Source organism: Aspergillus saccharolyticus, assembly GCF_003184585.1.
Source record: "Aspergillus saccharolyticus JOP 1030-1 unplaced genomic scaffold BP01scaffold_5, whole genome shotgun sequence".
NCBI classification, from domain to species: domain Eukaryota; kingdom Fungi; phylum Ascomycota; class Eurotiomycetes; order Eurotiales; family Aspergillaceae; genus Aspergillus; species Aspergillus saccharolyticus.
In genome coordinates this window covers 71,262-97,507 of record NW_020290615.1, presented here as the reverse complement: position 1 = coordinate 97,507, position 26,246 = coordinate 71,262, and the positions used below count along the sequence as shown (strand labels likewise).

At 52.3% G+C, this 26,246-nt stretch overlaps 10 protein-coding genes across 10 annotated transcripts; 5 read left to right on the top strand and 5 right to left on the bottom strand.

The window, feature by feature from the left end:
- Positions 1–679: 679 nt before the first annotated feature.
- Positions 680–3,536, bottom strand: BP01DRAFT_363186 (Mechanosensitive ion channel family; the record flags this gene model as incomplete). Its single annotated transcript, XM_025576257.1, has 2 exons — positions 680–2,860; positions 2,916–3,536. The coding sequence occupies 2 exons, from the start codon at positions 3,534–3,536 to the stop codon at positions 680–682; spliced, it is 2,802 nt and encodes a 933-aa protein (XP_025433979.1).
- Positions 3,537–3,898: 362 nt separating this feature from the next.
- Positions 3,899–4,266, bottom strand: BP01DRAFT_174298 (uncharacterized protein). The gene has a single exon (XM_025570806.1). It carries the CDS (start codon positions 4,180–4,182, stop codon positions 3,991–3,993), a length of 192 nt encoding a protein of 63 aa, XP_025433978.1. The 5' UTR covers positions 4,183–4,266; the 3' UTR covers positions 3,899–3,990.
- A 2,199-nt stretch (positions 4,267–6,465) lies between these two features.
- BP01DRAFT_353889 (tubulin alpha chain) lies at positions 6,466–8,734 on the top strand. The gene is made up of 7 exons (XM_025574292.1): positions 6,466–6,619; positions 6,767–6,825; positions 6,911–7,064; positions 7,123–7,210; positions 7,264–7,335; positions 7,400–7,903; positions 7,971–8,734. Exons 1-7 carry the CDS (start codon positions 6,608–6,610, stop codon positions 8,435–8,437), a joined length of 1,356 nt encoding a protein of 451 aa, XP_025433977.1. The 5' UTR covers positions 6,466–6,607; the 3' UTR covers positions 8,438–8,734.
- BP01DRAFT_312999 (thiamine transporter TPC1) lies at positions 8,703–10,391 on the bottom strand. Its single transcript, XM_025572494.1, has 4 exons — positions 10,070–10,391; positions 9,887–9,939; positions 9,613–9,766; positions 8,703–9,532 (listed from the first exon to the last, which is right to left on the bottom strand). The coding sequence occupies exons 1-4, from the start codon at positions 10,100–10,102 to the stop codon at positions 8,804–8,806; spliced, it is 969 nt and encodes a 322-aa protein (XP_025433976.1). The 5' UTR covers positions 10,103–10,391; the 3' UTR covers positions 8,703–8,803.
- A 426-nt stretch (positions 10,392–10,817) lies between these two features.
- BP01DRAFT_353887 (putative Gamma-butyrobetaine hydroxylase subfamily) lies at positions 10,818–12,717 on the top strand. Its single transcript, XM_025574291.1, has one exon. The coding sequence runs from the start codon at positions 10,905–10,907 to the stop codon at positions 12,648–12,650; it is 1,746 nt and encodes a 581-aa protein (XP_025433975.1). The 5' UTR covers positions 10,818–10,904; the 3' UTR covers positions 12,651–12,717.
- Positions 12,678–14,136, bottom strand: BP01DRAFT_421142 (PICOT family protein). Its single transcript, XM_025579497.1, has 2 exons — positions 13,189–14,136; positions 12,678–13,086 (listed from the first exon to the last, which is right to left on the bottom strand). The coding sequence occupies exons 1-2, from the start codon at positions 13,951–13,953 to the stop codon at positions 13,021–13,023; spliced, it is 831 nt and encodes a 276-aa protein (XP_025433974.1). The 5' UTR covers positions 13,954–14,136; the 3' UTR covers positions 12,678–13,020.
- A 637-nt stretch (positions 14,137–14,773) lies between these two features.
- BP01DRAFT_353885 (RNA exonuclease) lies at positions 14,774–17,251 on the top strand. The gene has a single exon (XM_025574290.1). It carries the CDS (start codon positions 14,904–14,906, stop codon positions 17,190–17,192), a length of 2,289 nt encoding a protein of 762 aa, XP_025433973.1. The 5' UTR covers positions 14,774–14,903; the 3' UTR covers positions 17,193–17,251.
- A 204-nt stretch (positions 17,252–17,455) lies between these two features.
- On the bottom strand, positions 17,456–19,603 carry BP01DRAFT_312987 (uncharacterized protein). Its single transcript, XM_025572493.1, has 2 exons — positions 19,205–19,603; positions 17,456–19,150 (listed from the first exon to the last, which is right to left on the bottom strand). The coding sequence occupies exons 1-2, from the start codon at positions 19,495–19,497 to the stop codon at positions 17,701–17,703; spliced, it is 1,743 nt and encodes a 580-aa protein (XP_025433972.1). The 5' UTR covers positions 19,498–19,603; the 3' UTR covers positions 17,456–17,700.
- A 213-nt stretch (positions 19,604–19,816) lies between these two features.
- On the top strand, positions 19,817–21,351 carry BP01DRAFT_353883 (threonine aldolase GLY1). Its single transcript, XM_025574289.1, has 3 exons — positions 19,817–20,136; positions 20,193–21,146; positions 21,207–21,351. The coding sequence occupies exons 1-3, from the start codon at positions 20,049–20,051 to the stop codon at positions 21,311–21,313; spliced, it is 1,149 nt and encodes a 382-aa protein (XP_025433971.1). The 5' UTR covers positions 19,817–20,048; the 3' UTR covers positions 21,314–21,351.
- A 996-nt stretch (positions 21,352–22,347) lies between these two features.
- BP01DRAFT_174149 (serine/threonine-protein kinase) lies at positions 22,348–25,787 on the top strand. The gene is made up of 3 exons (XM_025570804.1): positions 22,348–23,372; positions 23,440–23,840; positions 23,888–25,787. The coding sequence occupies exons 1-3, from the start codon at positions 22,473–22,475 to the stop codon at positions 25,638–25,640; spliced, it is 3,054 nt and encodes a 1,017-aa protein (XP_025433970.1). The 5' UTR covers positions 22,348–22,472; the 3' UTR covers positions 25,641–25,787.
- The last annotated feature ends 459 nt before the right edge of the window (positions 25,788–26,246 follow it).

Below are 26,246 nucleotides of genomic sequence, written 5' to 3'. Positions count from 1 at the left end.
GCAGCTGGGTTAGTTATCTACTCGAGTTAATTATTCTCGTGCTCTGAGCTCTGCGAGCTAGGTGGTTTCTAGTCTGTCTCGAGTGTCCGAGCCGATTCTCGCTGCAATTCCGTGATTCATGATGCGCAGGCCAGCACGACGTGTCGGCGAATTAAATGCATGCTTGCGAGAGAAAATCAGGTACGAGCAGCCTTCACCGTTGAGAGTGACGAAGGAATCCCGATGAGTTAAATTCCGAGCATGTCATGCGAAGCTTGTAAGAATGCACCTGCTCTGATATATTTTAGAAGTCTGGAGCTTCTGTGGAACATCGCGATAACTCTGTGTTGCTGCATATCTCCGCCTGGTGTACATGCTGACTAAGCAGACACACGAGCTCTTCTACTCGCTTACTCGCAAGAATCTCATCTTCGTCACGTCCGTAGCAGTAGACGGGGAGTTCAAGGCTTTGCTACGTATGCACTACCTTTTATAGTAAGTTATTTCAGGAGCCAAGTATTCCTCTTTTCGGGTCATTCACAAAACCAGGGTATGAACAGAACATATTGCTATTCTAGTAGTAGGTAGTATATATGATTTCATGTTGAGCAATCTTGCGAATATCAATCAGAAGGAGATATGTATCTATATGTTTATTATCTATGATGTAAGTTTTTGGCACAAGGATCTTCAAATGCGATTACTGTTTCTCGCTAGGAGAAACGCTGGGGTGGAGATCGGAGCCCGTGGCAGACGTGCTAGCACCCTGCGCTGAGCGGCCCTGCTCCATCAGATCATCGGGTTCGCGGCTGATGCTGCTGCGATGATGCCGGAAGAAGCGATTGTGGGTGATCGAGGTCACACTGTGACCACCTTGGGAGTCGACCGATCGGCGACCTGCGCGCGAAGTGGACGGGACGCTCAAGTTGGAGTTGCTGCGCCGGCGGGAGGAAGAGACCCGGCTCTGGCGCTCGCTTTCTTCTTCCTCTTCTTCTTGGATGCGACGCTCGGTATTTTCCCGGTTGGCGCTTCGGACAATATCTTCGACCCGGGTTCGGCGATCTTCGAAGACGTCGCCCATGACGTCGCCGGAGGAGACATCGCGCATGCCGAGGGAGAAGTCCACGTGCTTACGGGAAAGCATGGAGTCACCGCGAGCCCTGGCTGCAGCGGTGTTCATGCCTTTGCGAAGAATAGATGGATGGCGCGTGGCGCCATTGGACCCAGCAAACTCAGGGAAAGAGCCCTGGTGGTCGCCAATAGGAGTTGGGGGAGGGTGGCCATCCCTGCTGCCAGGCGTGGCCGGCATGTTTGGCTGCGGAAACCCGGCGATATGGAAGGGGATATCGACCCGGGCACCCTGGAGGTTCATGCGTGGTCCTTCGATACCGATCTCTTGCAGGGCAACCATCAGCATGCAGATGAATTTGTTGCGGCGCTGCAGACGCAGGCCCTCATTCTGCCAGTTCGACTTGTAGAAGAAGACAATATTGAGGGTCACTGAGAAGTTCTCCGTAACGGTACGCATCTCGGTGAGAATGTTGGTCTGGAATTCACGGCGTTCGCTGCGGACAAACTCCAATAACCGCTGGCGAAGAGCGTCAATCTGCTCGAGAGTAGTACCATATTTGATGACAATGGGCACTGCTTCCGCCAACGCACCGGACCGACGTTGGTTCAGAATGAACAACCCGTTAAGGTAACTGTTGGGAGCCTGCACGACATGACCCTGCATTTTCTTGAACTCCGTATACAGAAGCGAGATCTGCTTGACGAAGTAGTCATCACCGAGACCGGCATCACCTGCATTACCATAAACGGTCACACGGTCACCGACATCAAATGGGTGCTTCACGAAAACAAAGATGATTGATTGGAGAAATTCCTGCGCGGTGGCAGAGAAAAGCCACGACAAAGCCAGAATACTCGACCCGGCAGACGTGAGCACACCAGCGGCGGATGTCGAGATCAGGGTCAGAAAGACGATCACGGTAATGATGATCACGAAAAATTCCAGGATATTATCGAGCCTGCCGACTACCGAGTCCAAATCCTTCAATGATGCGGTGATGGCCTTGCGCTCTCGTCCAATCTCCACGCAGACAGCTTCTAGCTCTTCCATTGAAATATCTCCGTTCATATCCTTGTCGAACATGGTAAATGCAGCATCCGCCTCTTCATTATTGTCGAAAGCTTCCTTGAGATCTCCAGAAAAAACGGTTTCGAAACCATCGCGCACCAAAGTGCGATAGAGACGACGGGCCAGGACCTGGCAGCCACTTGTTGTTCGCAACAGGGTCAGCACCACCTGATATGGATGAGTGCTGTTGTTGACGGTGCGGCCAGTGAAATCAGCGGCGACAGCTCCGGCCACATCACCCACCTTGTTCAGAGCACCTTTAGCCAAGCGTCCAGCTTTGCCGGCATAATGCAGTGGGGTCTTCAATCCACTGGCGGCGGGTTGACCCTTATCTTCGAACTCGGTATCTTTAGCTGTAATCTTGCGTCTGGAGAAGTCATAGAGCTTGGTCAAACTGCCAATCTGAAACTTGTTGATCTCAATACGATCCGCATAGGTACGAGTGTGGAAGCTAATGGCAATGAACTGGATGATAACCTTCTCGACGAGGTTCAAAATCGTCCAAACAAAGATGGAGATGATAATCTTGTTGACTGTATTCTCCCAAGACTTTGTGCCATGACTTCCGTCGACATGATGGTTCTTCATGGTGGGCAGAAACGATATTTCGACACCTAACCACCAGAAGAACAAGGTACCATGTAGCTCCAGCTGTTTAGCCATATCACGCCATTTTTTCGAGTTGTTGGTGAAAATACTCGCCATCCAGCCAGCTGGAACAGGAATACATTTCGAGACAATCTAAAATCAATTGGAGTTAGTTTCCGAGATGCGTGGTAAAAGTGAGCGCACTCACCCTTCCGGCCCAGAGGGTCAGCCAGACAATCTCCAACCAGACTGAGAACCAGAGTAACTTAACTCCTCCAACATTGGCATCAGGGAAAGCTAGAGCGCCAACAAGCAGAGGGATCAAGAGGATCAAGACCAGGGGTACAATGTAAGTGAAATAGCGCACAATGAAACTCGACTCGTGAAGCTTCTTAATGAACCGGGCGATGTTGGTATTGGGGTTCTCGGGAGGATTGTAAACGGCAGCCTTCTCGTGCAACGGGTTGGTGGCTTCGTCAAACTCATCAACAACGTGCTGCGACGGACGAGAACGGGATCGGGCCATAGAGGCACCGTCGTCTTCGCCCTGCCTCATTGATCCCTCCTGTGTGGTGGAACGGGACGCCATGCGCTCGGCCTCGAGCACAGCCAAATCATCTTCTAGACGCATTGACTCTTCTCGTGCGGTGGCGGGTGAGCGCAAGGCCGAGCGATCATAGTCGTAAGAGGTATCTACCCGAAGGTGATTTCCGTGCCCGTTGTTGGAGCTGTCGTAATAGGTTCCCTCGTCGGAAACGGGTGTGTCACCCTCCACTCTCTTCTCATGCTGGTGGACTGTACTTTGCAAGTTCTCTGATGGGTGAGACATGCTGGCACCGGGCCAGTCGATGGAACTGGAGAGCTCAAGCTTTGATACTTGATCGACAATGGAATTGATTGATCTGGTCGAATTTCAAGCTATGAGGGTAGTCAGAAGAAAGTTGGCATGGCACGATGAGAAACCATGGATGGGACAGTTAGAGAGAGCATTAAGGGACCACGAGGGAATAAGTTTAGAAAATTCGAGATCGATGTGGGTAATTATCGGGAAATTGAGGTGAGACAGTGAAAAGCGCACGAGCATCAGTGCAGCACTGCAAAGCAAACACAGGTGGGGAAGATTGCCATAAATAAGATTACTAGGAAGTGATACATACCGCTCAAATGGTCTAAGTATGCATATGATCTATTGGCAGTTCTATCAGATGAAGCGAGGAAAAGAGCTCGCCAGTAGCTGATGCAATCGAGCACGGCGAAGTATGAAAGTACAGGAGGGCGAACAGCTAAAACAAATGCAGGGAAGCGCGGTGAGAAGAGGTAGGAAAGAGCAAAGAAAATGGAAAGGACAAGGAGAAGCCTAAAACTATTAAGTTGACAGGAAGAAACTTGAGCGACGGAGTGGGGACCTCATATAAAAAAAGAGACGACGAACACCAAAGACAAGAGACACAACTCTCTCTGTGAGCTCCATCCATGGATGGCAGCAACAGCAAAGCAGGAGTTGATCGATGCGGAAACCTCGCCGATCGCACGGGAAAATTCAGCCAGTGGAAACCTCCAAGAACCCAAGATGCTGCTCTGTCCGGTCCAGACCAATTTGTCACAGTATGTACTGTGATGCGAATGGATATCATGCGGCTGATGATTGGTAATGTTTCCACTACTTGGGTGCAATCTCTCTTTGCTTCATTTCATTCCATCATGGCCGATATACTCCGTATTCCTTCTCAACACACTCGGTAGATACTACTAATTTAGTTGGACATGGGTAATCGATCTACAAACTACAACAGAGGCAGGAATTCCGGGACTATCGACTTAGGTTCATTTAGGTCAATTCCCAACTGAGATCGATAGATTGCTCCAGGGTGGAGACCCTTCATCACAGTTGGCCATGAGTAAAAGCCGACAATGGAGTCGGCCCCAGTTGTGGCTGCGGTGGGCGTCGGGAATAACAATGAATGGGCCCTTGAAATCCCCACTTGGAAGAAGAGTGTGGATCCCTACTTTTCAACAGACCCAGACAGACTGGAGCACTGTGCGTCGCGCAATGACTCCGCACTGCATCGGCTGCTGTGCTTTCAAGGGGCTATTTCCGATTGTTTTATCGTCGATTTCACATCATCATCCGCATTGTGAGCTCCCATGCGACAATGCGTTCATTGAATCTTGCCTTTAGCTCGGAAAATGGTGCCTGCAGGGTGATTTCATTAGGCTACGGCTACCAAGAGAGAATCGCCGAAGGTGGATGGCCAAGAGACACCGACTGGTTCAGCGAAAAGTCAATGAAAAAGTCCAGGACGCACTGTGGCGACCGCCAAGAAGCGCCACAATTCAGGCACTCCCGGCCGGCGTCATGAGAATTTTCTTTCCTGAACACTGGCTGTCTCTTGGGACGACTTGTCCTTAAACTTCTACTGTAACTTCGTCCCAACCGCGTGGTACTGAGTACGTCCGTCATGCATCATCAGATAGGAGGGAAGGACGTTTTCTGGATCTCCACGGCACGCCTGACGCCCAAGAGGCAAGTGCGTGTTACCGATACTTATGCAACAGCTCTTGTTGTGTTCTTATCGTTGACACGAGCTGTGTTTGATCTGAGTCAGGGTAGCTCGTCTGCTAAATTGCTAGTGCTATGTAGTGCAGCCGATCGTTGGCTTTGGTGGCTTCGGTAAAAATCGAGGACAGAAACCTAAATAATGCAGGCTTTTATGACCTCGCGCAGGAGATCACCAGATTGCCAACATATCCCTTAATGGACATACGATTAACCATGGTCGATGTCCTTGCATTGTCAGGCTTTCAACTTGGATAACCTGTTTATGGTAATCAAACTCTCAATGACAGCATCCTTCGCCTCACCTGAATTGAGTGCAGCTGCAGGGGCGGAGTTATATGCGCATAAATCCCCCCTGCCGGCTCGGGATCCCTAATTGAGTTGGGTGTCAAGCCTCCGACATCATAATTCGACTTGACGGTGTAGACATGTCCACCAGTACTCTACCCCTCCTGGTCTATTGCCGATCTCAGAGATAACGGCGCGAGCCCATCTTTTTTATTTTGGCACGGTTGCGTGAACCATAAGATGATCATATGGCCCTGTCGGGAAATTTAATATATTCCGGTTAAATACTTTATGTATGGAAAATAGTAAACGATGTCAAGCGAGAATAGTGTTTGTCGCGGACTGATAGGCTCTTCGTCATGAAGTGAGGCCTACTACAGTAGAAGATCCCACTGGAAGCTGATTGAGACATTTTCCCCCATACAGACGTGACATACCTTAACGATAAAACTCCAGGCTTTGCCAATAATTAAAGTTAGCGCTGCTGAATCAAGTCAGCATACATATTATCTAATATTCAAAACAAGAGAGAAAGTTGCGGTCGAAGATAATTTGGTGAGTGAGTACGGAGTATGCAGTTCATGCGATCTGAAGCTTTTTGCCTATGATGGGGGCCCGTTGAGTATGCCGCGGTTTCCCCGCATGGTTTCACGTGGAAGACATCTCAGAATGTGAGTAGGTTGAGTAAGACCAGGGAATACTCAACTATTTCAAGAGACGAGAACCAAATACAAAGAACGACCCCTGCTGTATGGTAAATAGTACGTACTGAGTACATCGGTACAGGGGTTGTTGATCGGGCTGTGAAGTGTTGTTTACCAAGCCGGCAAGAGCGTGTTGTGTTGTGTGTGGTAACTATTGTGTTGGGGTTTGGCAGTCCGTCACCAAAGTTACCACCCGGTCATGGCACCATCATCCATCCATTCCATCTTCCCCTCTTTCATCATTTCCCCACCACTGCACCCATTACTGTCAGCTCTTCGTTTCTTCTCATCTTTATCGATCTCAGATCTTTACTCGGTTTACCACAGTCCAAAGCTAGGCAGATCGGCAAGATGAGAGGTGAGGTAAGTAGTATATCGATCATCTATCTGCTTCCCCGCACGGCTCCCCCCACCTCTTCCCCTCTATCGAGCGTCGAGTCATCTCAACCAGCCTGCGTTCTTGTGCAATTCCTAGCCACATATGAGATCCTAACATCGTTCATTGATTAGGTGTGCCATATCCACATTGGCCAGGCAGGTATTCAGCTTGGCAACAGTGCCTGGGAACTGTATGTTGTCTCCGTTTCTACATCATAACACGACTTGCACGGTCGATCATAACAACGTAGAGCTCAACTCATGGCGTTGTCTTAGATATCTGCTGGAACATGGTCTCAAGGCAGATGGTCATCTAAACCCTGATGCCGTTGACGAGTCGAGATCTGCGGGTTCTTTTGAAACGTTCTTCACCGAGTCCAGCAACGGCAAATATGTCCCTCGTTCGATCTTTATCGACCTTGATCCATCGGTAAGGTGTTCAGAAAGTCACATCACTTCGGAGTGATCACATAGGCTAACTAAGATAGCCTGTTGACGAGATTCGTACTGGACAGTATCGTCAACTGTTCCACCCTGAAAACCTGATCAATGGCAAGGAGGATGCTGCCAACAACTGTATGACTCCCCAGAATTGTTCTCACAAAGACAGTTGGGCTGACTCTGTCTAGATGCACGCGGACACTACACCATTGGAAAAGAAATGGTTGAAGATGTTGCCGACCGCATTCGTCGTGTTGCAGGTAAGTATTTAATCAGTATATCTAGCCATTCAACTTGGCCATATCATGTACTCACTACGCCCAGACAATTGCTCGTCTCTTCAGGGATTCCTAATATTCCACTCTTTTGGTGGCGGTACCGGATCTGGTTTCGGTGCCTTACTGCTAGAGCGCCTTTCGACCGAGTACGGCAAGAAGTCGAAGCTTGAGTTTGCCATTTACCCTTCGCCTCGTGTCTCTACAGCAGTTGTCGAGCCATACAATGCGGTTCTATCCACTCACAGCACCATTGAGAATGCCGACTGCACTTTCTTGGTTGACAACGAGGCTGTCTATGACATCTGTCGCCGCCACTTGGATATTCCACGCCCCAGCTACGAACACCTGAACCGGCTTATTGCTCAGGTAGTTAGCTCAATTACATCTAGTCTTCGCTTTGATGGCGCCCTGAACGTCGACTTGGCCGAGTTCCAGACAAATTTGGTTCCTTTCCCTCGTATTCACTATCCATTGATCTCGTTTGCACCAGTGGTTTCAAGCAGTCGCAGCTCACACGAGAGCTTCAGAGTCCAGGATCTGACGTTTCAGTGTATGTGTCTTTAGATGCGGTCGAGGTATACTCATTGGTTGACTGGAACATTAACATCATTTGACAGGTTTTGAACCCCACAACCAAATGGTTGTTTGCGACGCGCGTCAAGGCAAATACATGGCGGTGGCGCTTTTGTACCGCGGCGATGTCATCCCTCGCGATTGTAACCAAGCTATTGCGGCTATCAAGGCGAAGGCTTCTTTCAATCTGGTCGAATGGTGTCCTACTGGATTCAAATTGGGTATCAATTACCAGAAACCCGTGCGCGTTCCTAATAGTGAGCTTGCTCCTGTCGACCGCTCTGTCAGCATGCTTTCGAACACCACTGCGATTGCCGAAGCCTGGAGCCGCTTGGATCACAAGTTCGATCTGATGTATGCCAAGCGCGCTTTTGTCCACTGGTATGTGGGTGAGGGGATGGAGGAAGGCGAGTTCACCGAAGCGCGCGAAGACTTGGCTGCGCTGGAGAAGGACTATGAGGAAGTTGCCAGTGATAGCCAGGATATCGATGACCAAGAGCAAGAGTACTGAGGACATCTTATGATTTGATTGCGTTTGCTTCTTGGTTTTCCGAAAGCTTCTGTTTTACTTTCCCATGTGACAACCCCTTATGATTCTGCTTCCTTCAGCCCTGTCTTGAGCGTTTCTGCTTTTGCCTCGTCCGGTTCCAATGTTTTGGCCAAGTGAATTCGGGAGAAAAAAAGTTAGAGGCCCACTGGGGGGGATCTTTTACGCTGTAATGAGTCTGCGATTGAATGACGGCCAGGAAGGATTACGACGATGTTTATTAGGTTGTGAAATAATTTACAAGATGCTGCTCTAACTGGGTAAACAAAGTCTAGCGTAACCAAGCCCCAACCATTCATTTCAATCACGCGCTGCCTCAAACAGTCGTGCTCAATCGGCCGCGATTTCCATATCCTGCAGCAAGCGCAACGAAGTCTCATACGTCCACATGGTCACCGCACTGGCGGGCGCAGCCTTAAACAAGCTTACAGTCAATCCGCGGTACAAGCCCGGAACGCCCTGCGTCCGCACAATCAACGCCATCGTACTGAAGACGCCGCGATACTCGGGGATATTCCGATGCACATACAATTGTCGCGTTGGGCCCTGCACCTGCAACCGCTTCCGCACGAGATCCAGGGGAAACATCGCCGTCTTGGCCAACACGCTCGCGACCACGCCGGACGCCGCATCCCCACTGCCCCCCGGTAGATACGGCACCTGCTGCGGCAGGGTCGCCAGCACCGGCCGCAGCGCCTCATACGTCGCGAAGAACAGACCCATATACGGCACGACCTGGCCGACAGCCGCGCTACACCCCCGAAAGAACCCGCGCGGCCCCTCATGTCGCCCGATATCACGCACCGAGGCTAGCAGCGACGTATAGACCCGCTCCGTCCCCTGCGCGGCGAACCGCGTGCGCAGCAGATCCAGCGGGTAGGTCGAGAACGTGGCCAGCCCGCCGGCCAGGGCTCCCGCGAGGAAGGATTCGGCTGAGGCGGGCAGCCGCTCCGGCAGTTCGGTCGAGAGCAGTTGGGTCGTCGTGCGGTAGGTGCTGAATTGAATGATGCCGTAGGCGAGATAGAGGAGTTCGGCAGGGATGTTGCCTTTCCAGAGGCCCTGTTTTTTTTTTTGTGAGAATTGAGGTTGTGGATATATGGCTGGATGGATGGGGAAGGGAGACGGGAGGGAAGTCGTACTGTTATTCCTTCTTCGCGGAGGATCGACTTCATTGTGGACAAGGTGCCTTTGTAAACTGGTCCGGTGACATGTTGGTGGGAGATCGGGTCGGAGAGCGAATGGATTTGCAGTTGGAGGCGGATTTTGACGACGTCGAGGGGGGCGATGCAGAATCTTGTGCGGAATAAATCATGATTGTTAGCTTTGATACGGAGGGAGGCAGGTAGGTTAGGAGTTGGTGGGTGAGGTGTTGTGTTGCGATGCGCATGCGCTGGGTTGGGGATTTTGACGTACCGGGAAAAGAGACCTGCGATTCCACCCGCGAGAACGACTTGTCGTCGCGACCCCTAAACAAGCGCGTGTTAGTCAACCAATTGCGCCCTGTTCTATGTGGAGAGTGTATCTATTGAAGGGTAATGGGGGGTGGTAGCCAAGGCCATTTTGCAACTAGCCAAGGCTCCGACTGAAGCAACTCACCTCATCCTTGAGGTGTTCGCCCCCGGCCGACATGCATGTGATTGCTGGAGAATGAGCGGGCGGAAAGAAGAAAGGAGATCGGCGGAGGTTCGCGCACAGGCGCAGCAGGTCAAATTGATACGATCTCAATATGTGGTGGTGGTTATACTCGATGGATGGACATGGGTCTGACTTATGGTGTTGGAGAGAAAGTCCGCGGTAATTGTATCTTATGCAGTTCAGAGGGAAAAACGAAATCTTCAATTGGGTCAGGGATACGTCAAAGGAGAGATTCTGAATAGTGTCCGCTCAGACAGGTTCCACTGGGCCAAGCTAGTTTTAGTGCGCAACGAGGGCGTATCGATAACAAAAGGGCTATGGATTTGTATTGGGAGGTAAAAAAAAAAAGAAAGGAAAAGGTCTCGCCCGCGATGACGTGAAGGCCCGTGGAGTCTGTTATTGTTGGTTGGAGCTGTAAGGAGAGCCTCATTACGATTCCTGAAAACGTTGCTGGAAACATAATCTATTCACCATTGTAGTGAGTTCATACTGATGCTCTATCGCTATTTTGAAATGGTTAATGCTTTTCTCTTGCAATTTGTACACAGTAACCAGGAGGCATGATGACTGGGGTTTAAAGCGGCATGAGGTTAGTCCACAAGCAGAAAAAGAGAAATGCGGAGAAGAAGTCGACCTCCGAGCCTCGGCTTCAAGTGTCGATGCATTAGTTCCAGTTAGCCGATCTTATTGCCCCTCCATCTCCTGTTTCCTTCACTCCGGTGTCATTACTGCTTCCTCTCAAGCTGTGTAACAGTGCTTGCAACCATTGAACGAGGGTAAAGCCAGTCCGCACAGTATGGCGTCCTTATTACGAGGAAGTCTCCTGCGATCTTCGCGCGCCGCAACAGTCCTCACCCCCGCGCTTCGTCGCAGCTACGCAAAGACGCCCGGTCTGTGGCAGGAGACCAAGACGGAGGAGGTGCGGAAGGGACTCGAGACCTCAGCAAGACCTACACAAGTCCCTATTTCTAGTGATTCCTCTATCTTAGCCGACCGAATTGAGAAGTTCGAACATGACGATCCTCACTTCGCCCCGGACAGCAGCCCCAAAGAGGCCGAGGTGGTGGAGGTTCCCGAAAACTCGGCAACACATATAAAAGGCCTTACTTCCAATGGCTCTACGCCCGCAGATTCTCAGTCCTTGTTGGACCTGGCCGGCGGGCCCATTGACTATGACCCTAATGATCCTCGGCTACTCGGAGATGCGCGAATCCCCATAGAAATTAAAAGTGATGATATCCAATACATTCGGGTCGACGAAGATCGTCTCATCATAAAGCAACACGGCCGGAAGGCCTTTACAGTTCTCTATCACACGCTGCGCGACGCATGCCGGTGTACAACTTGCGTGGATTCGTCCACTAAGCAACGCAACTTCCGGACCACCGACATCCCGCTTGATATCAAGCCGCAGAGTATTCGCGTTCTCGGTAAGCTCGTGACGATATACTGGGACGAAACGGCTGAAAGAGGTGGGATCCACAAGTCGTCTTACACCATTAACCTCATGAAAAATGGTGTCCTTGGCCCGCTTTTACAGAGTGCCGCCAGTGTGAGAAGGTGGCGACATCTGTGGAATCGCAAGGAAATCGAGAAAATTGTGCACTGGATTGATTACCGAGACTACATGCAGGAGGGCGAAGAGTTCGCCCGCGCCCTGCAGAGCCTGGCCGAAACAGGCCTCATCTTCGTCAAGAATATCCCGGAGTCTCGCTCGGAGGTCGAGAAGCTGGCGACTCGGCTCGGTCCCCTTCGCAACACCTTCTACGGCCCGACCTGGGATGTGCGCAACAAGCCCAATGCCGAGAATGTCGCCTATACGAACCAGTTCCTCAACTTCCACATGGACCTGATGTACATGAACGAGCCGCCCGGATACCAGCTCCTGCACTGCCTGAAAAATTCCTGCGACGGCGGCGAGTCGCTCTTCGCCGACACCTTCCACGTGGCGCGCTCGATGTACAAATCCAAGCGCCCGTTGTGGAAAGCCCTCACCAAGATGCACCTGACCTACGAGTACAACCACGAGAACCACTTCTACACCAACACCTGGCCCGTCTTCCAGCTGGAACAGCCGCCGCCCCCGGAGGGCGTCATGCGTCGCGTGACCCGCGTCCACTATTCGCCCCCCTTCCAGGGCCGCGTCACGGACCGCTACGCCGACCCGCAGGAATGGGCCCTCGCCACGCGCGCGCTGAAGTACTTCGCCCAAAAGCTCGAGGATCCGAGGAACGCCTTCGAGCTCAAGCTTGACCCCGGCCAGTGCGTCATCTTCGAGAACACCCGCGTCGTGCACGCCCGCCGCGCCTTCAACACCAACCAGGGCGACCGCTGGCTGGCCGGTGCCTACGTCGACGAGGATGCGGTGCTCTCGCGCATCCGCACCGCCGCGCGCAGCCAGGCTCATCGCGGTCTCTGGCTGAATCGAAATTACGGGCCCATGCTGCCCAAGGGACCGGACCAAGCAGAGCGCAACAAGAACCCTGACGCGTGGCAAATGAATATTTGGAACAGGAGTCAAGTAGGAGGTTCGTTTCATTAAAGGGATTTCTCATTCTGGGCCCTCGTGGCGTAGCATACATAGCGTCTTTGAATTTGGATTTAGCTTGAGTTTGCATACATTCAGATCATATGCAAGATCATTCGTAGATTTCTTCAGAAAGAAGGGAACTGACTTGCACCAGTTGGTAAGATGTAAGATTTAGAGTACTACAAGCGCTGACAACGCCCGAGGCGCAAAGCCAGAGTCAAAACTGACCAAGTTGAGGATGAACAATCGAGCCTTTCTTTTCAATCGTCATCGCTAGATCTTGAGAGGAGGTAACGCAAAAAGGAACCCCGGGAAATATCTTAACATGGCATCACAGTACAATGAATCCGACGACGGGAAAGGGAAAATACTTCTATAAATCTCACGCAGCCTTGTTAACCGAGTACGCGGCGAGGAAATCCGGGTCATTTTCCAGCTCTTCCTTGACCTGTAAAAAATCGGAGAATGTCAGTATCGTAACTCTCGCAAAAAATAAGAATGGGAAGAGAAGCACAAAAGGAGTGTGCTGTGGGAATAGGAGTAGACATACAATATCCAATCCACCAACCAACTCGCCATTCACCCACAGTTGGGGAAAAGTTGGCCAATCAGCAAACTCCTTCAAGCCCTGTCTCACGTCCTCATCGGCCAAGATATTAAAGAACCCGTACTTCACGCTGCGCTCGCGCAGGATGGCGACCAGCTGTCGACTGAACCCGCACTGCGGCGCGCTGGGCGTGCCCTTCATGAACAGCATGACCGGCGCGGCCTTGACCAGTTCCGCCAGGCGAGCGAACAGGGCCTCCTTTGTCTCTGCGGGGGGCGCCGTGGCCGCACCACCGGCTCCGTTGGGCGCCTGGGTAGCGGTCGTGGACGCGGAGGCGTCCTGCCGGGGTACGGCGGTCAATGGCGGGGGGATGGCGGTCTTCTGTGCTTGTTGGTTCTGTTGCAACTGGGCGCTCCCGGTGCCGGCGCCGGCGTAGCGCTCGACAGCATCGCGCACGCGCACGGCTTCGCTGCCGCTGATGGACTCGAGAATCTGACCGTCGCGGACGAGCACGACGAAGGGGACGGCGGTGACATCGTAATCCTCCGAAATATCGGGCAGCTCTTCGGCGTTGACGCTCAGGAAGGCGGTCGTCGGCGGGTTAGTCGCGGGATATTGCGAGGCGAGGGCCGACAGCACGGCTCGCATCTGCGTGCAGGGCGCGGCCCAGGGGGCGTGGAAGTAGAGGACCAGAAGGCAGGTCGGTGGGAGGGAGGAGAGGTAGGTCGGGAACTCGGCCTCGGAGGCCACTTCGATGAGGGAGGACATGCCGGGTTGTTGAGTTTAGTTTTTGCCGAGGTCCTGTAGTTCTGTGGGCGTGTTGAGGGGAGGAGGGGAGGGAAGTGCAGTAGAAGTTCTTGTGTGTGACTGTGACGATGGCGTGGGGTGGGGGTGGGCGGGCGGCGGCGGCGACGTCGGCGGGGGGGGAAGCCTGAGGAGGGGTGTGGAAGGAGTGTGTATTGAGAACTGTGTATGAGAGCGTTGCTGTCTGCTGGGATTTGCTTCCAATGAACAGATGTAAAGTCCACTTGGGAGGTAGGGTGACCAGGAAAGGACAGAGAAAGACGATTAAGTTCAGAGAAGCAAGACAATAAGTTATACGAATGGAACAATCGAGGAATAAGAGGGAAGATCGATGGCGAAATTTTGGCGGCTTATCAGATCGAACCCAGTTTGTAATACAGCTAAATTTCCCCCTCCTCGCCCCATCCTGCGATCTTCGGCGCTCTGTAGCCGCCGTGATTGGCGGGGTCCGCTGAGAGCATGAGCATGGATGAGTAATCAGTGTATCCGGCGGACGAGGTCTTATCGGGACTCGGGTTGTATAAGAAAGGATGGCCTTTGTAAATTTAGGGAATTCGCGCATGACTGTCCCTCACTATAGATGGGTGCGCAGTATTCTGTAGTCATTTTGAGGTTCTGAATAAGGCAGATTGTATGAATTGCAGCTCCAAACATGGAACTTTCCTGCACGTCTCGAGTCCGGGTCCGAAAGCTCGCGATACGCTATCACCACGTGATCTCGAAATTGGTAGGATCTTCGCCGCAGGACTTCCGCGACCTGTCAGTCCACAGTCAAAACGATCAAGGTCTTTCGACGTATATACGGCGCAGTAGCTGTTGTTCTCGGATTTGATCTCCACAGGAACGTGTTGACCGAGACTTGTGCTGCTGAAAGCCCCCCTGAGGTTCCAACTTACCGCCGCCGTCGACCCAAAATGGCCGGATCCAGAAAGCGCAAGCACGCCGACTGCTCGGACGACGACAGCCCCGTCAAAACCAATTTAGATCCCGGAACTAGTTTCGGAGTAGCACAAACTCTGGCGACTCTCCAGAAGTCGGCATTCGAATCAAATGGCACCCACGCGAGCCATGATGCCTCCGACGCCGGGACCGCTCAGGCGCAAGCTGCAGCACAGCGACCGTCCAAGAAGAAGCGCGTGGATGGCGTCAAGACCAAGTACCCCGTTCTCACTTACGTCGAAGGGCGATTGCAGTCATCCATTCGGATTGCAGACCTGCAAAGTCTGCTCCTCTACTGCTTCGCGGACGGAATCGCACCGCAATGGATTTCCATCAAGCACTCTGGCTATGTTAGAAAGGTTGTGGTAGTCATGGTGCCTGGTCTGGAACTCGGGATGCTCGATGGGTCTATATCACTGGGACTGGAGGAGGCGAGCGAGGAGATGGAGATGGACCACGATACAGAAGCTGCGGAAAAGCAAGAGGAGGATCCAAAGGCGGCGGACTTCGCCCGGTGGAAGCAAGGTCTGCCTCTGGAGGATCGGTCTCATCGATACAACCCGCGTCCCTTGACGCGGGAGAGCCTTCCAGCGCCTTTGAAGTCGTTGGCGGATATATTTCCTCACGCTTGGCCCGTCAAGGCGCCTGGAGATACCAAGTATAACAAGGTTCACTCGCCGCTTCAAGCGATGCTCCTCACTCCACTCCCGAAGAACAAGGACAATAACACCAAGGGTCCGAAAGCCCCCAAGGTGGACAAGAACCAGGTCTTCCAGAGAACCCCAATCACTGCATTTATCAGTTCCGTCGAGGATTTGCGCGAAAACGACTACGTCCTACATCCAGCTCTCATGGCTAATGAGCAAGAAAGATTGACATTAGCCGAGAACCGCAGGCGAGCCGGTCAGTCCTCTGAGGATGGATGGGTTGATACCCACGTGGAGAATTTGGAGGCTGGCCAAGTACCAGACGACGAGATACAGCAGGGAAGTATGACCGCAGGACGGGACGTATTGGCTTTGGATTGTGAAATGTGCATCACGGAAGGAGGTCAATCTGAACTCACGCGAATCAGTCTGGTCCGCTGGGATGGGGAAGTCATATTGGATGAGCTCGTAAAGCCTCAAAAGCCGATCATCGACTACCTCACTCGATTCTCTGGCATCACCAAGGAAAAGCTCGATCCCGTCACCACCACCATCGCCGATATTCAGCAGAAACTCCTCACGATCCTCACCCCGCGAGCCATCCTCGTTGGCCACTCCCTCAACTCCGACATGAACGCGCTCAAGATGACACACCCGTTCATCGTCGACACCACCCTCATCTACCCGCACCCGCGTGGCCCACCCCTCAAGTGCAGCCTGAAATGGCTCACTCAAAAATACATGGGCAAGGAGATTCAGAAGGGCCAAACCGGCCACGATTCTATTGAAGACGCCCGCGCCGTACTCGAGCTCGTCAAGCAGAAGTGCGAGAAGGGAGAACGCTGGGGCACGGGCGACAACTCCAACGAAAGCATCTTCAAGCGTCTTGGTCGCTCCATTCGACCTGGCAAGCACATCACCTCAGCCACCACTGCCACCACCACCACCACCAACACTTTCGAAGGCCGCACCGGCGCCGTCGTCGACTGGGGCAACCCCGAACGAGGCTTTGGCGCCCAAGCGACCGTCGCAATCGGCTGTGTCGACGACAATGACGTTGTCAACGGCATTTCCGCCGCCGTCAACGGCGACGCGACCAACCCGTCCATCCCCGGCGGCGGGGTCGACTTCACCTGGGCGCGCCTGCGCGAACTCGAATCCCACCGCGGCTTCTGTAACCGTCTCCCAGACCCCAACAACGCGAACGAATCCACCGCTGTGGTAATTCCTGCAGCGGAGGAGTCCAGCGCCTCCGATGCCCCTGTGGACGCCGCAGCAGCACAAACGACATCGTCTTCCGCACCCGAGACGCAACAGGAATCCACGACGACGACGACGGCCCCGCAACTTGCAGATGTTGTGGCGCGGACAGTTACCAACATCCAGCGTATCTACGAGTCCCTGCCGCCCTGTACTTTGTTCATGCTTTACTCGGGCACCGGGGATCCCCGCGAGGTCGCCCGTTTGCAGGCGATGCACAAGCAGTTCCGCGAGGAGTATAACTCTAAGAAGCCGTGGGATGAGCTGAGTGTCAAGTGGACGGATACGGAGGAGCAGGCGCTCAAGAAAGCCTGTGAGCGGGCCCGCGAGGGCTGTGGGTTTATGTGTGTCAAGTAGAGTAGAGATGTGTAAGAGGATCTGTTTATGTATGTACGGTATATACCAGTGTTGATTAGGTTAGATTTGGTCAGATCTAGGAGGTTATTTAGTATGAAATGGGCAGGCATGAATGAGACCCTTGTCATTCTGCTGAAAAGTAGCAGCCGCGTTGGAAGTCTATTGATGTAGCCTATCGAGAAACAAGAATTTCTTATTTCTTCCGAGGCAGGACAAGTTTGCATTCTGACCTCGGACGAAATTGGGAATATTACTGGGATATGGAGAAATTTTTCTTTTTAGAATCAGAAATACTCAGTACAGTCTAGACACTTAACCAGCCGAATCCATTTATCCCGATCCCACCCAGCCACACCATCCATTCACCCTAACGCCTGTAACGGAGATGACTTAAGCAGCAAGTTGCACGACAAACGGGCAAAATACGACAACTGGAAAGAGGCTTGTTTTGGTGGTGAAGAAAAGCGGCACCTCACAATACTGTCTCTCTCTCTGTCTACACCGACGCTTATCGGGAAGTATCCGTTTCCATGGCTTCTTCGCGTTGCATGGCCAGTCGGACTATGGTGTCGCGCGCGGCGGTCTGCGCCTTGCGCTTCTCACTGTTACCCGTTTTTTGGACGTCGCTCATGGGAACAGAGGGGTTTATTTTGCCGGCACTAGGGGGGTTCGGGTCGGCTGGGCTGAAGGTTTCGCCGTTGAGTTTGTCGGTGGGAGGTGCTGGTGGTGGTGCTGGGGCCGAAAAAAATTGATTGTTCGCCGATTGCCGTCGCCGGAGGCTCCGTGAGCGTGTGCGTCGAGGCTCTTGGGCCTGAGCTGGGTCGTTCGGGCTAGTAGTGGTGGTGGGGGCCGTTTCTTTGGGATTGCTGGTACCGTTGGTGTTGTTTGTGTTTTGTTCCGTGAGGGGTGCGGGTTTGAGGTTGGAGAAGATGTCGGGTTTGGCGGATTGGCTGAATGACTTGCGGGGTCGCCCTGCTTTCCTCACACTGGATGTGCTCTTGTCTGGTTGTTGCGCCAACCGGAGGCGTTTGACGATGGGCCCGTCCCTTGACTGCGAAGTTGTGGGTGCCTCCATGCTTGCGTCCATGGTGAGATCGTAGTGTGGGGTTTGGTGTCGGGAGTTGTTGACTTCGATGCGCAATCGAGAAGAACCCGAGGGACTTGGTTCGCGTGTCGTCGAATCCGTCGTATGGACGGTTTCTGAGTTATGGAGGGGTCGATCCTTGAGCGGAATTCTGACGGGTGGTATGGTCGTCCTGCTTTCGAGAGCAAAGTCGCCAATGCTTTCGTCGTCGTCGTCGTCATCATCATCAAACGAGTCCCCAATCGGTTGAGTCCGACCGCTGGGAAACGAGTCTGGCCAGGGTCGCTTTCTGCTCCCATGTAACAGCCCTGGACTCCGCACTTCCGGTAGCATCTCACCAACGGTCAATATTGGCAGTGAAGGAGGTAGTTGTGTTTGTTGCCTGGCAGAGTGCTGTTCCTCCACGTAACGGTTCTTCAACTTCAACGCTTCATTTTCCAATTTTAGTCTTTCGATCTCCTCGGATTTCGACCGGAGTTCCTTCAACACGGTTGCAATCATCAAATCCTTGCTCGCCGGGTTGTTCATATCCGGTGCAAATCGACCCGGACCGTTCAGCTCGATGCGCAGAGCAGTAAATGCGTGTTTCAACTCGAACATGGTATCGTGAAGGTTGCTGACCGAACTAGAGATATGATCAAGGCTGAGACCTTGGTGTTGAATCTGTTGTTCTACCGAAATGCCATGCGTGTCCAGCTCCGTCGACCCGGTCGGTACCAAAGCGCCTGGCTGATTTGAGGCCTGATCTCGTCGCTGTTCTTGCGGGGGGAATATCAGGCGTTCGAGAGCTCCATCCTTGAAAGAAGGTTCGACAGTACGCATTGTAACGATCTCTCTGAATGATACTTTCGAAAGTTTCCAGAAGATGTTGGGGCTTCGATATGCTGTCAGCTTGGGTGCGGGAACATTGACACCGTCCCTTTCTTACCCGTTGTCAAGCGCGCACAGCGCTCCCAGCTTCTGCTGGCAAAGCTTGCATGAGACCTCCTGTAGAATGCGACCCCGCAGTTTACTTAACTCTGACGTTTGAGGTATTTGCTTCTTCTCTGATGATATAGAAATGCGATGCAGCTCGACGCTTAGCCACCCCGCCGCTATGGAGTAGGAGTTTGACAGCTTCGCCCACTCGTTCTCCAGGGCGGCGAGGGAGCTGGAGCATCGCGAGCACTGACACAAGATCGCGGGTCGAGTAAGTCGAGAGAGATCCATGGTGGCGGACATTATGTGAGAGAAGTAAGGGGATGGGAGGGGGTGTGGCACCCACGCCAGGAAGCTACTATTCTTGTGTGTCGCTGTAGCACAATCCTGAGTTGTCGAGGAAAAGAGGGGGTTAAGGGAAGTTTGAGACAAGGACGTTCGCAAACCTGCCCGCAAGAATCCAGAGGGATCTCGACTGCTGAGTCAGCTACACCCAGGGACACGCTGGCGGGTCGGCTTGTGCCAATTGGGCTTATCGATAAGATAGCACGCGTTTGGCTTGCCGTCATAGGCTGGCCTCCCGAGTCCTTCGCTCTTTAGCTGGCACTCCGAGGAGGATGGATCCCGAGTCACTCCTCCAGCAGATTGGGCACCCCGCATAAGCACACTATCACCCCTCTTCCACTCCCTGGTCGACTTCAGGCTTACACTCCTTTGCTTATCTCCATGCTACTTGCTGCATAGCTATATATAAGTCCCTCATGAGATATCTCACCCGCCTCTTACTCTGCTCTCCTTCCGCTCCGAGACCCTTAGTTTCAATTGCGCGAATCGCATACCCTCCTCAATTGATAATGGCCAGCACATCAACTGTCGCGCATGGCGGTAGCAACAGGCCCAGCACGTGGCAAGGTGCTGGCGCCGCTGAGTTCGATCTCAGAAGTGAGTTCATGAACAGCGCTGTGGTGCGTGGATCTTGCTGAAGTTGAATCTTAAAGGCGATACCATGACAAAACCTACGCCCACAATGCTGGAAGCCATCTGCCAAACCACGCTTCTCGACGACGTCTTCGGTGAAGACCCCACAACAAATGACCTGGAAGCATACGTGGCGGAGCGGACACAGCATGAAAGTGCTTTGCTGGTAATGTCTGGCACCATGGGCAATCAGGTCGCGATCCGCACCCATTTGAAGGAGCCACCCTACTCAGTGCTGTGCGATCACCGTGCACATATCCTCCGCTACGAGGCTGGAGGTGTCAGCTCTTTGACTGGTGCGACTGTTTTCCCAGTTGTTCCCAAAAATGGCACCTACCTTACTCTGGAGGACATTCAAAAGCATGCCGTGCTGAGTGAGAATATCCACTATTGTCCCACGAAAGTCATAAGTCTCGAGAACACCCTGGACGGGAGGGTTATGCCACTCGCGGAAGCTCAGAGGATCACTGAGTGGGCGCATGCAAATGGTATCAAAGTGCACCTTGATGGTGCGAGACTATGGGAAGCAGTGGTGTCTGGCGCAGGTAGCCTGCCAGAATACGCCTCCCTGTTTGACAGCGTGAGTCTGTGCTTCTCCAAAGGTCTAGGCGCTCCCATCGGCAGTATCATCGTAGGGTCCGCAGACTTTATCAAGAAGGCTCGGTGGTTCCGGAAGACGATTGGCGGAGGAGTGCGTCAAGCGGGCGTGCTGGCGGCGGCCGCCCGAGTCGCCGTTGAAGAAACTTTCGGGTCTGATCCTCATGGCAAGCAAGGAAAACTCCTCTCATCGCATCAAAATGCAAAGAAGGTTGCTCAGCTATGGACAAGTCTAGGAGGCAAGCTCTCCCACCCAGTGGAGACAAACATGGTCTGGCTGGATCTCGAGGCGTCGGGGCCAGGATGCAACGATCTGGAGACCATCGCCCAGGAAAAGGGTCTCAAGCTATCAGGTAATCGAATTGTAATTCACTACCGTAAGTCTCCTTCACCCCTTGTCCCTCATTCTAAGTGACATGTTATAACATTCAGCGCAGAGGTATCCGACGAGGCCATTGCCCGGTTGGAGCAAGTCTTCAAGACAGCATTGAGCGGAGAGTATCAACGTAGTACTGATCGAAGTAAGCCCTACGGTACGCGATAGATAAAGAAACTGGTGATGCAAGATGGTATATAGAGTCCTATGATATGTGTAGATAGTAAATTACCAGTCACTTCTAGGCTCCAGCGACCTACATGAAGTTACAAGTAGCAAATATAGCTGCCGGGGCTATCCCACGGATCATCACAAATGTGACTGCCGCCTGCCTCTCCGACCCTAGCTTTAATTGGCCAGGCACCGATTAGCCCGCCCGTGGCTAGGGTTGGTGCCTGGGGCTGCCGAAGGAGGTCAAAATAACCAAACAAAAGTTACCCCAGCCTTTTCTTGCCTCTCACTGCCTTGCTGCATGTTTCTCCGACGACGACACCTGCCGGACAGCCTCTTCTCTCGTCTCAATTGTTGGTTTTGCGTCTCAAGCTGAGACTGTTGCAGCAATCTGGACTTGTTATGAGTGGGTGGCTGGCGGGGAGCACGTCTATCGTGTGGGTTCCCTTTGCCTTCTCTACGGAATACTTTGTCGATCGAGAGACATCTTCACTAATAGTGGTGCATGCATAGCTATAGATATGATCAAATGAGAGTTTGCATTCTCCGATCCATAAAGTCCGGTCGACACCGCCTCCTTCGCTCCTTGTTTCAATGAGTCCGCTCCGCGATCTATTCAAGGGACTTGAACGTACATCACGCGTACCCTTACTCGCGAGAACTTGAGTCGGTCAATAGCCTGATACACACCAAACTGGACTCACTGGCTTCTGGCTTGAGGTGCAATACATAGACGTTTTGCTACTAGCCTGCCGAACCAAGCAGCATCGGTGGCTTTGGACATACTTTCCTGGTACTCAGAATCTCGCCCGGGATAAACAAGAAATAGCACTGCACAGGAAGTGCTAATTCTTGGTTTTCACGAGGTAAGAGCACTTGGCGCTTTGGATCACGACCTACACGCATAAAATGGGAAAGTGCACTTTGCAGAGGCTTATATCTGGATGCAGCCGTGCGAATCAACCGTGTTGATAATCGCCTTAGTTACGCATATCTTTCCTTGCATATTCACAACTTATCATCACCAGTACAAGCAAACTATTTTTTATTCACAGTCTCTTGTCAATAGATTTATCTATATCTACCCCACATCACATTTTGAGCTTTTTCGTTCGCACTTTTCTGCGTCGCTTATTGCAAACTCTTGTCATCACAAATGGAGGCCACTCAGGAATCAACCCAGCCGTGCACGGATCCTCGCCGTGCCGGCTACAACAATTCCGGACTATTCGAAGATGATATGACGGATATTATCTGTATCTTGCACCCCAACTCGCCTGCGGCTCATGAAGCGGTGGCAGCAACCGCCCGCCAGAGTCCTCAGCATATATTGCAGAGACATGCACTAGACTACGAGTGTTCCGATACTGCCGCATTGGACTTTGCTCTTCGCCTATCTTCCCAGGTCCGCGACCCTTGCGCAGGCTTCTACTTTGGACGAAATCCAAGTCGCAGCGACCTCTTGCTCACGGCGCAGGGCGACATGGGAAAGATCTCCAATACACATTACCGCATATTCCTTACAGAAGACGGGATCATCATGCTCGAGGACATCTCAACAAACGGTACGATAGTGGACAACTCCCGTCTTCGGAAGACTCAGAAAGAAAGGAGCCGTATGCTCGTCAACGGTTCAGTGATTCAAGTCATGAATGGTGAGAATGCGTCGGATGAGGTCCGCTTTATTGTCCGGATACCCTCGCGGGATGGGTACATGATGCAATATACCGAAAACATCGTACGCTACTTCGAGCGAATCTCGAAGCTCCAGCCTCAGCAGGCTGGTAAGATGGCTCGCAATCATCGCGCGACACCCGCACCGGCCTTGCAAATGTCTGGCTCCAATACCTATGGAATGCACTGGTCTGGAGGGTCAACATATAATGTCACCGGTCAGATTGGAAAAGGTGCATTTGCTACAGTGTATAAGCTCGCTACCAAACAGCACGGTACCGTGTATGCTGCCAAGGAACTCGATAAGCGACGATTCATGAAAAATGGCATACTCGACAAGAAGGTTGACAATGAGATGCAAATCATGAGAGACTTGAAACATGTAAAATTTCCCGCCGTCCTTTGCTACTCTTCCGGGTCATCAGAACTAATGGCTTGCGTTTGGTTAGCCCAACATTGTGCAGTATATCGATCACCACGAACACGACCGTTGGATCTATATAATCATGGAGTATGTCCCTTGCGGCGAGTTATCTACCTACCTGCAGTTGCATGGAAAGATTGAGGAGGACATGGTAAAGCCTATGGCCCGCCAGATCCTACATGCGTTGCAGTACCTTCATGCCCGCAAGGTTACGCACCGTGACATCAAACCGGACAACATCCTAATCTCGTCTTTCGACCCTCTAACGGTTAAGCTGTCGGATTTTGGTCTCTCTAAGGTTGTCCAGGAAGAGACTTTCTTAAGGACCTTCTGCGGCACACTCCTGTATTGTGCACCGGAAGTCTATCCGGAATACGAGACGTATCGACGTGGGGAGATCAAGAAGCGGCGTCGGTTGGGTGATCCGTAAGTCCATACCACTTGTTTTTTTTCGAAATTGTCCTAATGGTCAGGCCTCCGCAAACATCTCCTTATGGTCAGTCTGTCGATATGTGGTCGCTGGGCGCCGTCCTTTTTCATTTACTCGCAGGTGTCCCCCCGTTCGCTCCACGTGGCGATGATAGGGGAGCTCAAATGCTCAGAATTATCATGACTGAGGACGCCGAATACGACCAGCTCCGTAGCGTCGGAGTTTCAGAAGAGGGCATTGACTTTGTTGCTCGGCTCTTGACTCGTGACCCTCATTCTCGACCGAATGAGAGACAATGCTTTCAGCATCCTTGGATAGCCAACGTTCCCGACTTTGATCAGTATGATGACAACGAAGATAAATCTGACATGGTCGAGGGGCTGCCAGATATTGGGGAAGATGCTGAAGGGGAGTTAGATGCATCGCAGCTCTCCCTCAACGAGAAAGCGGTAGAAATCCATGAAGAAGGAAGCGACCTGGCTCAATCCAAGAAAATCAAACTCGATTTCCCTTCAGCCAGCATTCGTTACCCGTCACTCCCAGAGCTCGAAAGCTTTGCGTCCTTTCAGCCAGTGGCACAATCTACACCCAAACGCCTTTTTGGTGAGATCACACCATCGGTTCTCCACAGTTCCCATGCGTTGGGGGAAAATGTGGACGCATTCGAGGGCGATGATGATTTCAGCATCAATGACTTTATGTCTTCAACTGGTGAGTCGATGATAAGCGACGGCAACAGCCTATTTTCTATCCTCTCCCTCCCGGAAAACCCCATTGCCGGATCCGCACCTAGCTTAATGGGAGCTGAGAAACTTATTGGGCAGCTGAACGTGAACTCACTGGATCCTGGCACCTCGAGTCCCAATCTTCAGGGCGTCGAGGCACAGGAACCGCCAACTAAAACGAACATAGGCGACCCGGTCAAGCAAGCTTCGAGCACGAAACAGCGCACCGATGTTGTGGAAGAGACTCCTAAGCCTTCGGCCATTTTCAGTCGCCGGATAGAACTGCCCATGCCTGATACTGCTAGTGACCGTTCCAGTCCAGGGTCTCTTGCAAAGGAAAAGACCAAAGAACCCAAGGCTGAAAGCGGAGAGGAAATCTTTAACATTGAACTGGCGAACACGATTGATGCCAGAACAGGAAAGCAACTACTGGATATAAACAAGAGGCCAGAACCTCCGGAACCACCTACGGAGCCTGATCCTGAACCAGATGGTGTGCCCCTTCGAGTTCCGCAACCTATGCCGCAACGCAAAGAGCCTCGGCTTCTGGGCAAATTGAGCACGCTACCAGGCTCCATCTTTGACCTCACTCTTCGATTGGAGAATCGAATGACTTCATGGGGTCGCGGACCGCAGGCAACCATCTGTTACCCCGAACCGATGGATACACGGATTCCTGCATATGCCCTGGAGGTGACGTTCTGGGCGCCCGCGATCGAGGCCAAAATCGCCGAGGGTCAAGACTGGCTGAGTTTGCCGGGAGTTATGGCCATTCTTTCGACTAAGACACGCAAATGTATCTGGGTCAATGGCACTGAGCTACGCCGGGGGCCTGAGCAGGACAACAACAACCGGGAAGGGTTTCACTTCGGCAAGCTTTACACGGGTGATGTGATTACTGTCTACCAACATCGAAACAAATTTTTGAGATTCGAGTGCGAGTTCTATCATGGAGATAGCGCGCGGCGGCGACCAGAAGCTGAGAAGGGATTCACAGTTCGCAAGGTGCTGATGCCCAAGGAGAAGGCGGCTAATCAAATGCCGGTGCGCAAAGACTATGCGAGGAAGTAGAAGGGACCTTGCTTGGCCGAGTTGGATATGTCAATAGAACATCCGAGGCTTGTACTATGCGAAGATGGAAGCTATATATGATTTCTTGGAATGATGTCCTTTTTTTGAATTGGAGTTTGTGCTGGATTCAGGAAGGTGGGACGGTTACTGGCTGTTCATGCAACGACGGAGCTACGATTGAACGCTCGGGATGAAAAGCAAGATGATACACGCCCTCTGTGATGTTACTACTTAGGATACCTATCGAGTTGTACATTTGACCGCAAAGTCCGAGACTGTTAGGTGTTCGATTCATGATTTCGGGCCGAGGTGACCCTGAGACGAACCCCCGACACAACGGGTTTAGAGGGTGGATTCAGTGCAGTGGATCCCTGGTTGAATTAGTCTGCTTTAGCCTCATTCCCACTATCAAGCATCAATTTATGTGTCTCTGTCCTCAATCATGTTTCAACCCACACGAATTCGCGATAGGCAGTCTTGAGGGACACTTGATGATCATCCTGAGATATGGCAGTGGCCCAGCAGATTGATGGGTTCCATTATCACTGCCGCATCCGAAAGAATGCCAGCCAAAGATGAGAGTGAAAGTGAAAGTCCTCCGCGTGC

Bases quoted from the DNA above. Each gene is read 5' to 3' on its own strand.
- BP01DRAFT_174298 (XM_025570806.1), bottom strand. From the start codon at position 4,182: ATGGATGGAGCTCACAGAGAGAGTTGTGTCTCTTGTCTTTGGTGTTCG.
- BP01DRAFT_174149 (XM_025570804.1), top strand. From the start codon at position 22,473: ATGGAGGCCACTCAGGAATCAACCCAGCCGTGCACGGATCCTCGCCGT. The intron at 23,373-23,439 runs GTAAAATTTCCC...GCGTTTGGTTAG, and splicing joins TCATGAGAGACTTGAAACAT to CCCAACATTGTGCAGTATAT. The intron at 23,841-23,887 runs GTAAGTCCATAC...CCTAATGGTCAG, and splicing joins CGGCGTCGGTTGGGTGATCC to GCCTCCGCAAACATCTCCTT.
- BP01DRAFT_353883 (XM_025574289.1), top strand. From the start codon at position 20,049: ATGGCCAGCACATCAACTGTCGCGCATGGCGGTAGCAACAGGCCCAGC. The intron at 20,137-20,192 runs GTGAGTTCATGA...TGAATCTTAAAG, and splicing joins CGCTGAGTTCGATCTCAGAA to GCGATACCATGACAAAACCT. The intron at 21,147-21,206 runs GTAAGTCTCCTT...CATTCAGCGCAG, and splicing joins TCGAATTGTAATTCACTACC to AGGTATCCGACGAGGCCATT.
- BP01DRAFT_312999 (XM_025572494.1), bottom strand. From the start codon at position 10,102: ATGTCGGCCGGGGGCGAACACCTCAAGGATGAG. The intron at 9,767-9,886 runs GTACGTCAAAAT...ATTCCGCACAAG, and splicing joins ATCGCAGGTCTCTTTTCCCG to ATTCTGCATCGCCCCCCTCG. The intron at 9,533-9,612 runs GTACGACTTCCC...AAAAAAAAACAG, and splicing joins TCCGCGAAGAAGGAATAACA to GGCCTCTGGAAAGGCAACAT.
- BP01DRAFT_353887 (XM_025574291.1), top strand. From the start codon at position 10,905: ATGGCGTCCTTATTACGAGGAAGTCTCCTGCGATCTTCGCGCGCCGCA.
- BP01DRAFT_353885 (XM_025574290.1), top strand. From the start codon at position 14,904: ATGGCCGGATCCAGAAAGCGCAAGCACGCCGACTGCTCGGACGACGAC.
- BP01DRAFT_312987 (XM_025572493.1), bottom strand. From the start codon at position 19,497: ATGTCCGCCACCATGGATCTCTCTCGACTTACTCGACCCGCGATCTTG. The intron at 19,151-19,204 runs GTAAGAAAGGGA...AGCATATCGAAG, and splicing joins CTGTGCGCGCTTGACAACGG to CCCCAACATCTTCTGGAAAC.
- BP01DRAFT_353889 (XM_025574292.1), top strand. The intron at 7,336-7,399 runs GTAAGTATTTAA...CACTACGCCCAG, and splicing joins CCGCATTCGTCGTGTTGCAG to ACAATTGCTCGTCTCTTCAG. The intron at 7,904-7,970 runs GTATGTGTCTTT...ATCATTTGACAG, and splicing joins CCAGGATCTGACGTTTCAGT to GTTTTGAACCCCACAACCAA.
- BP01DRAFT_421142 (XM_025579497.1), bottom strand. From the start codon at position 13,953: ATGTCCTCCCTCATCGAAGTGGCCTCCGAGGCCGAGTTCCCGACCTAC. The intron at 13,087-13,188 runs GTATGTCTACTC...GATTTTTTACAG, and splicing joins TGGTTGGTGGATTGGATATT to GTCAAGGAAGAGCTGGAAAA.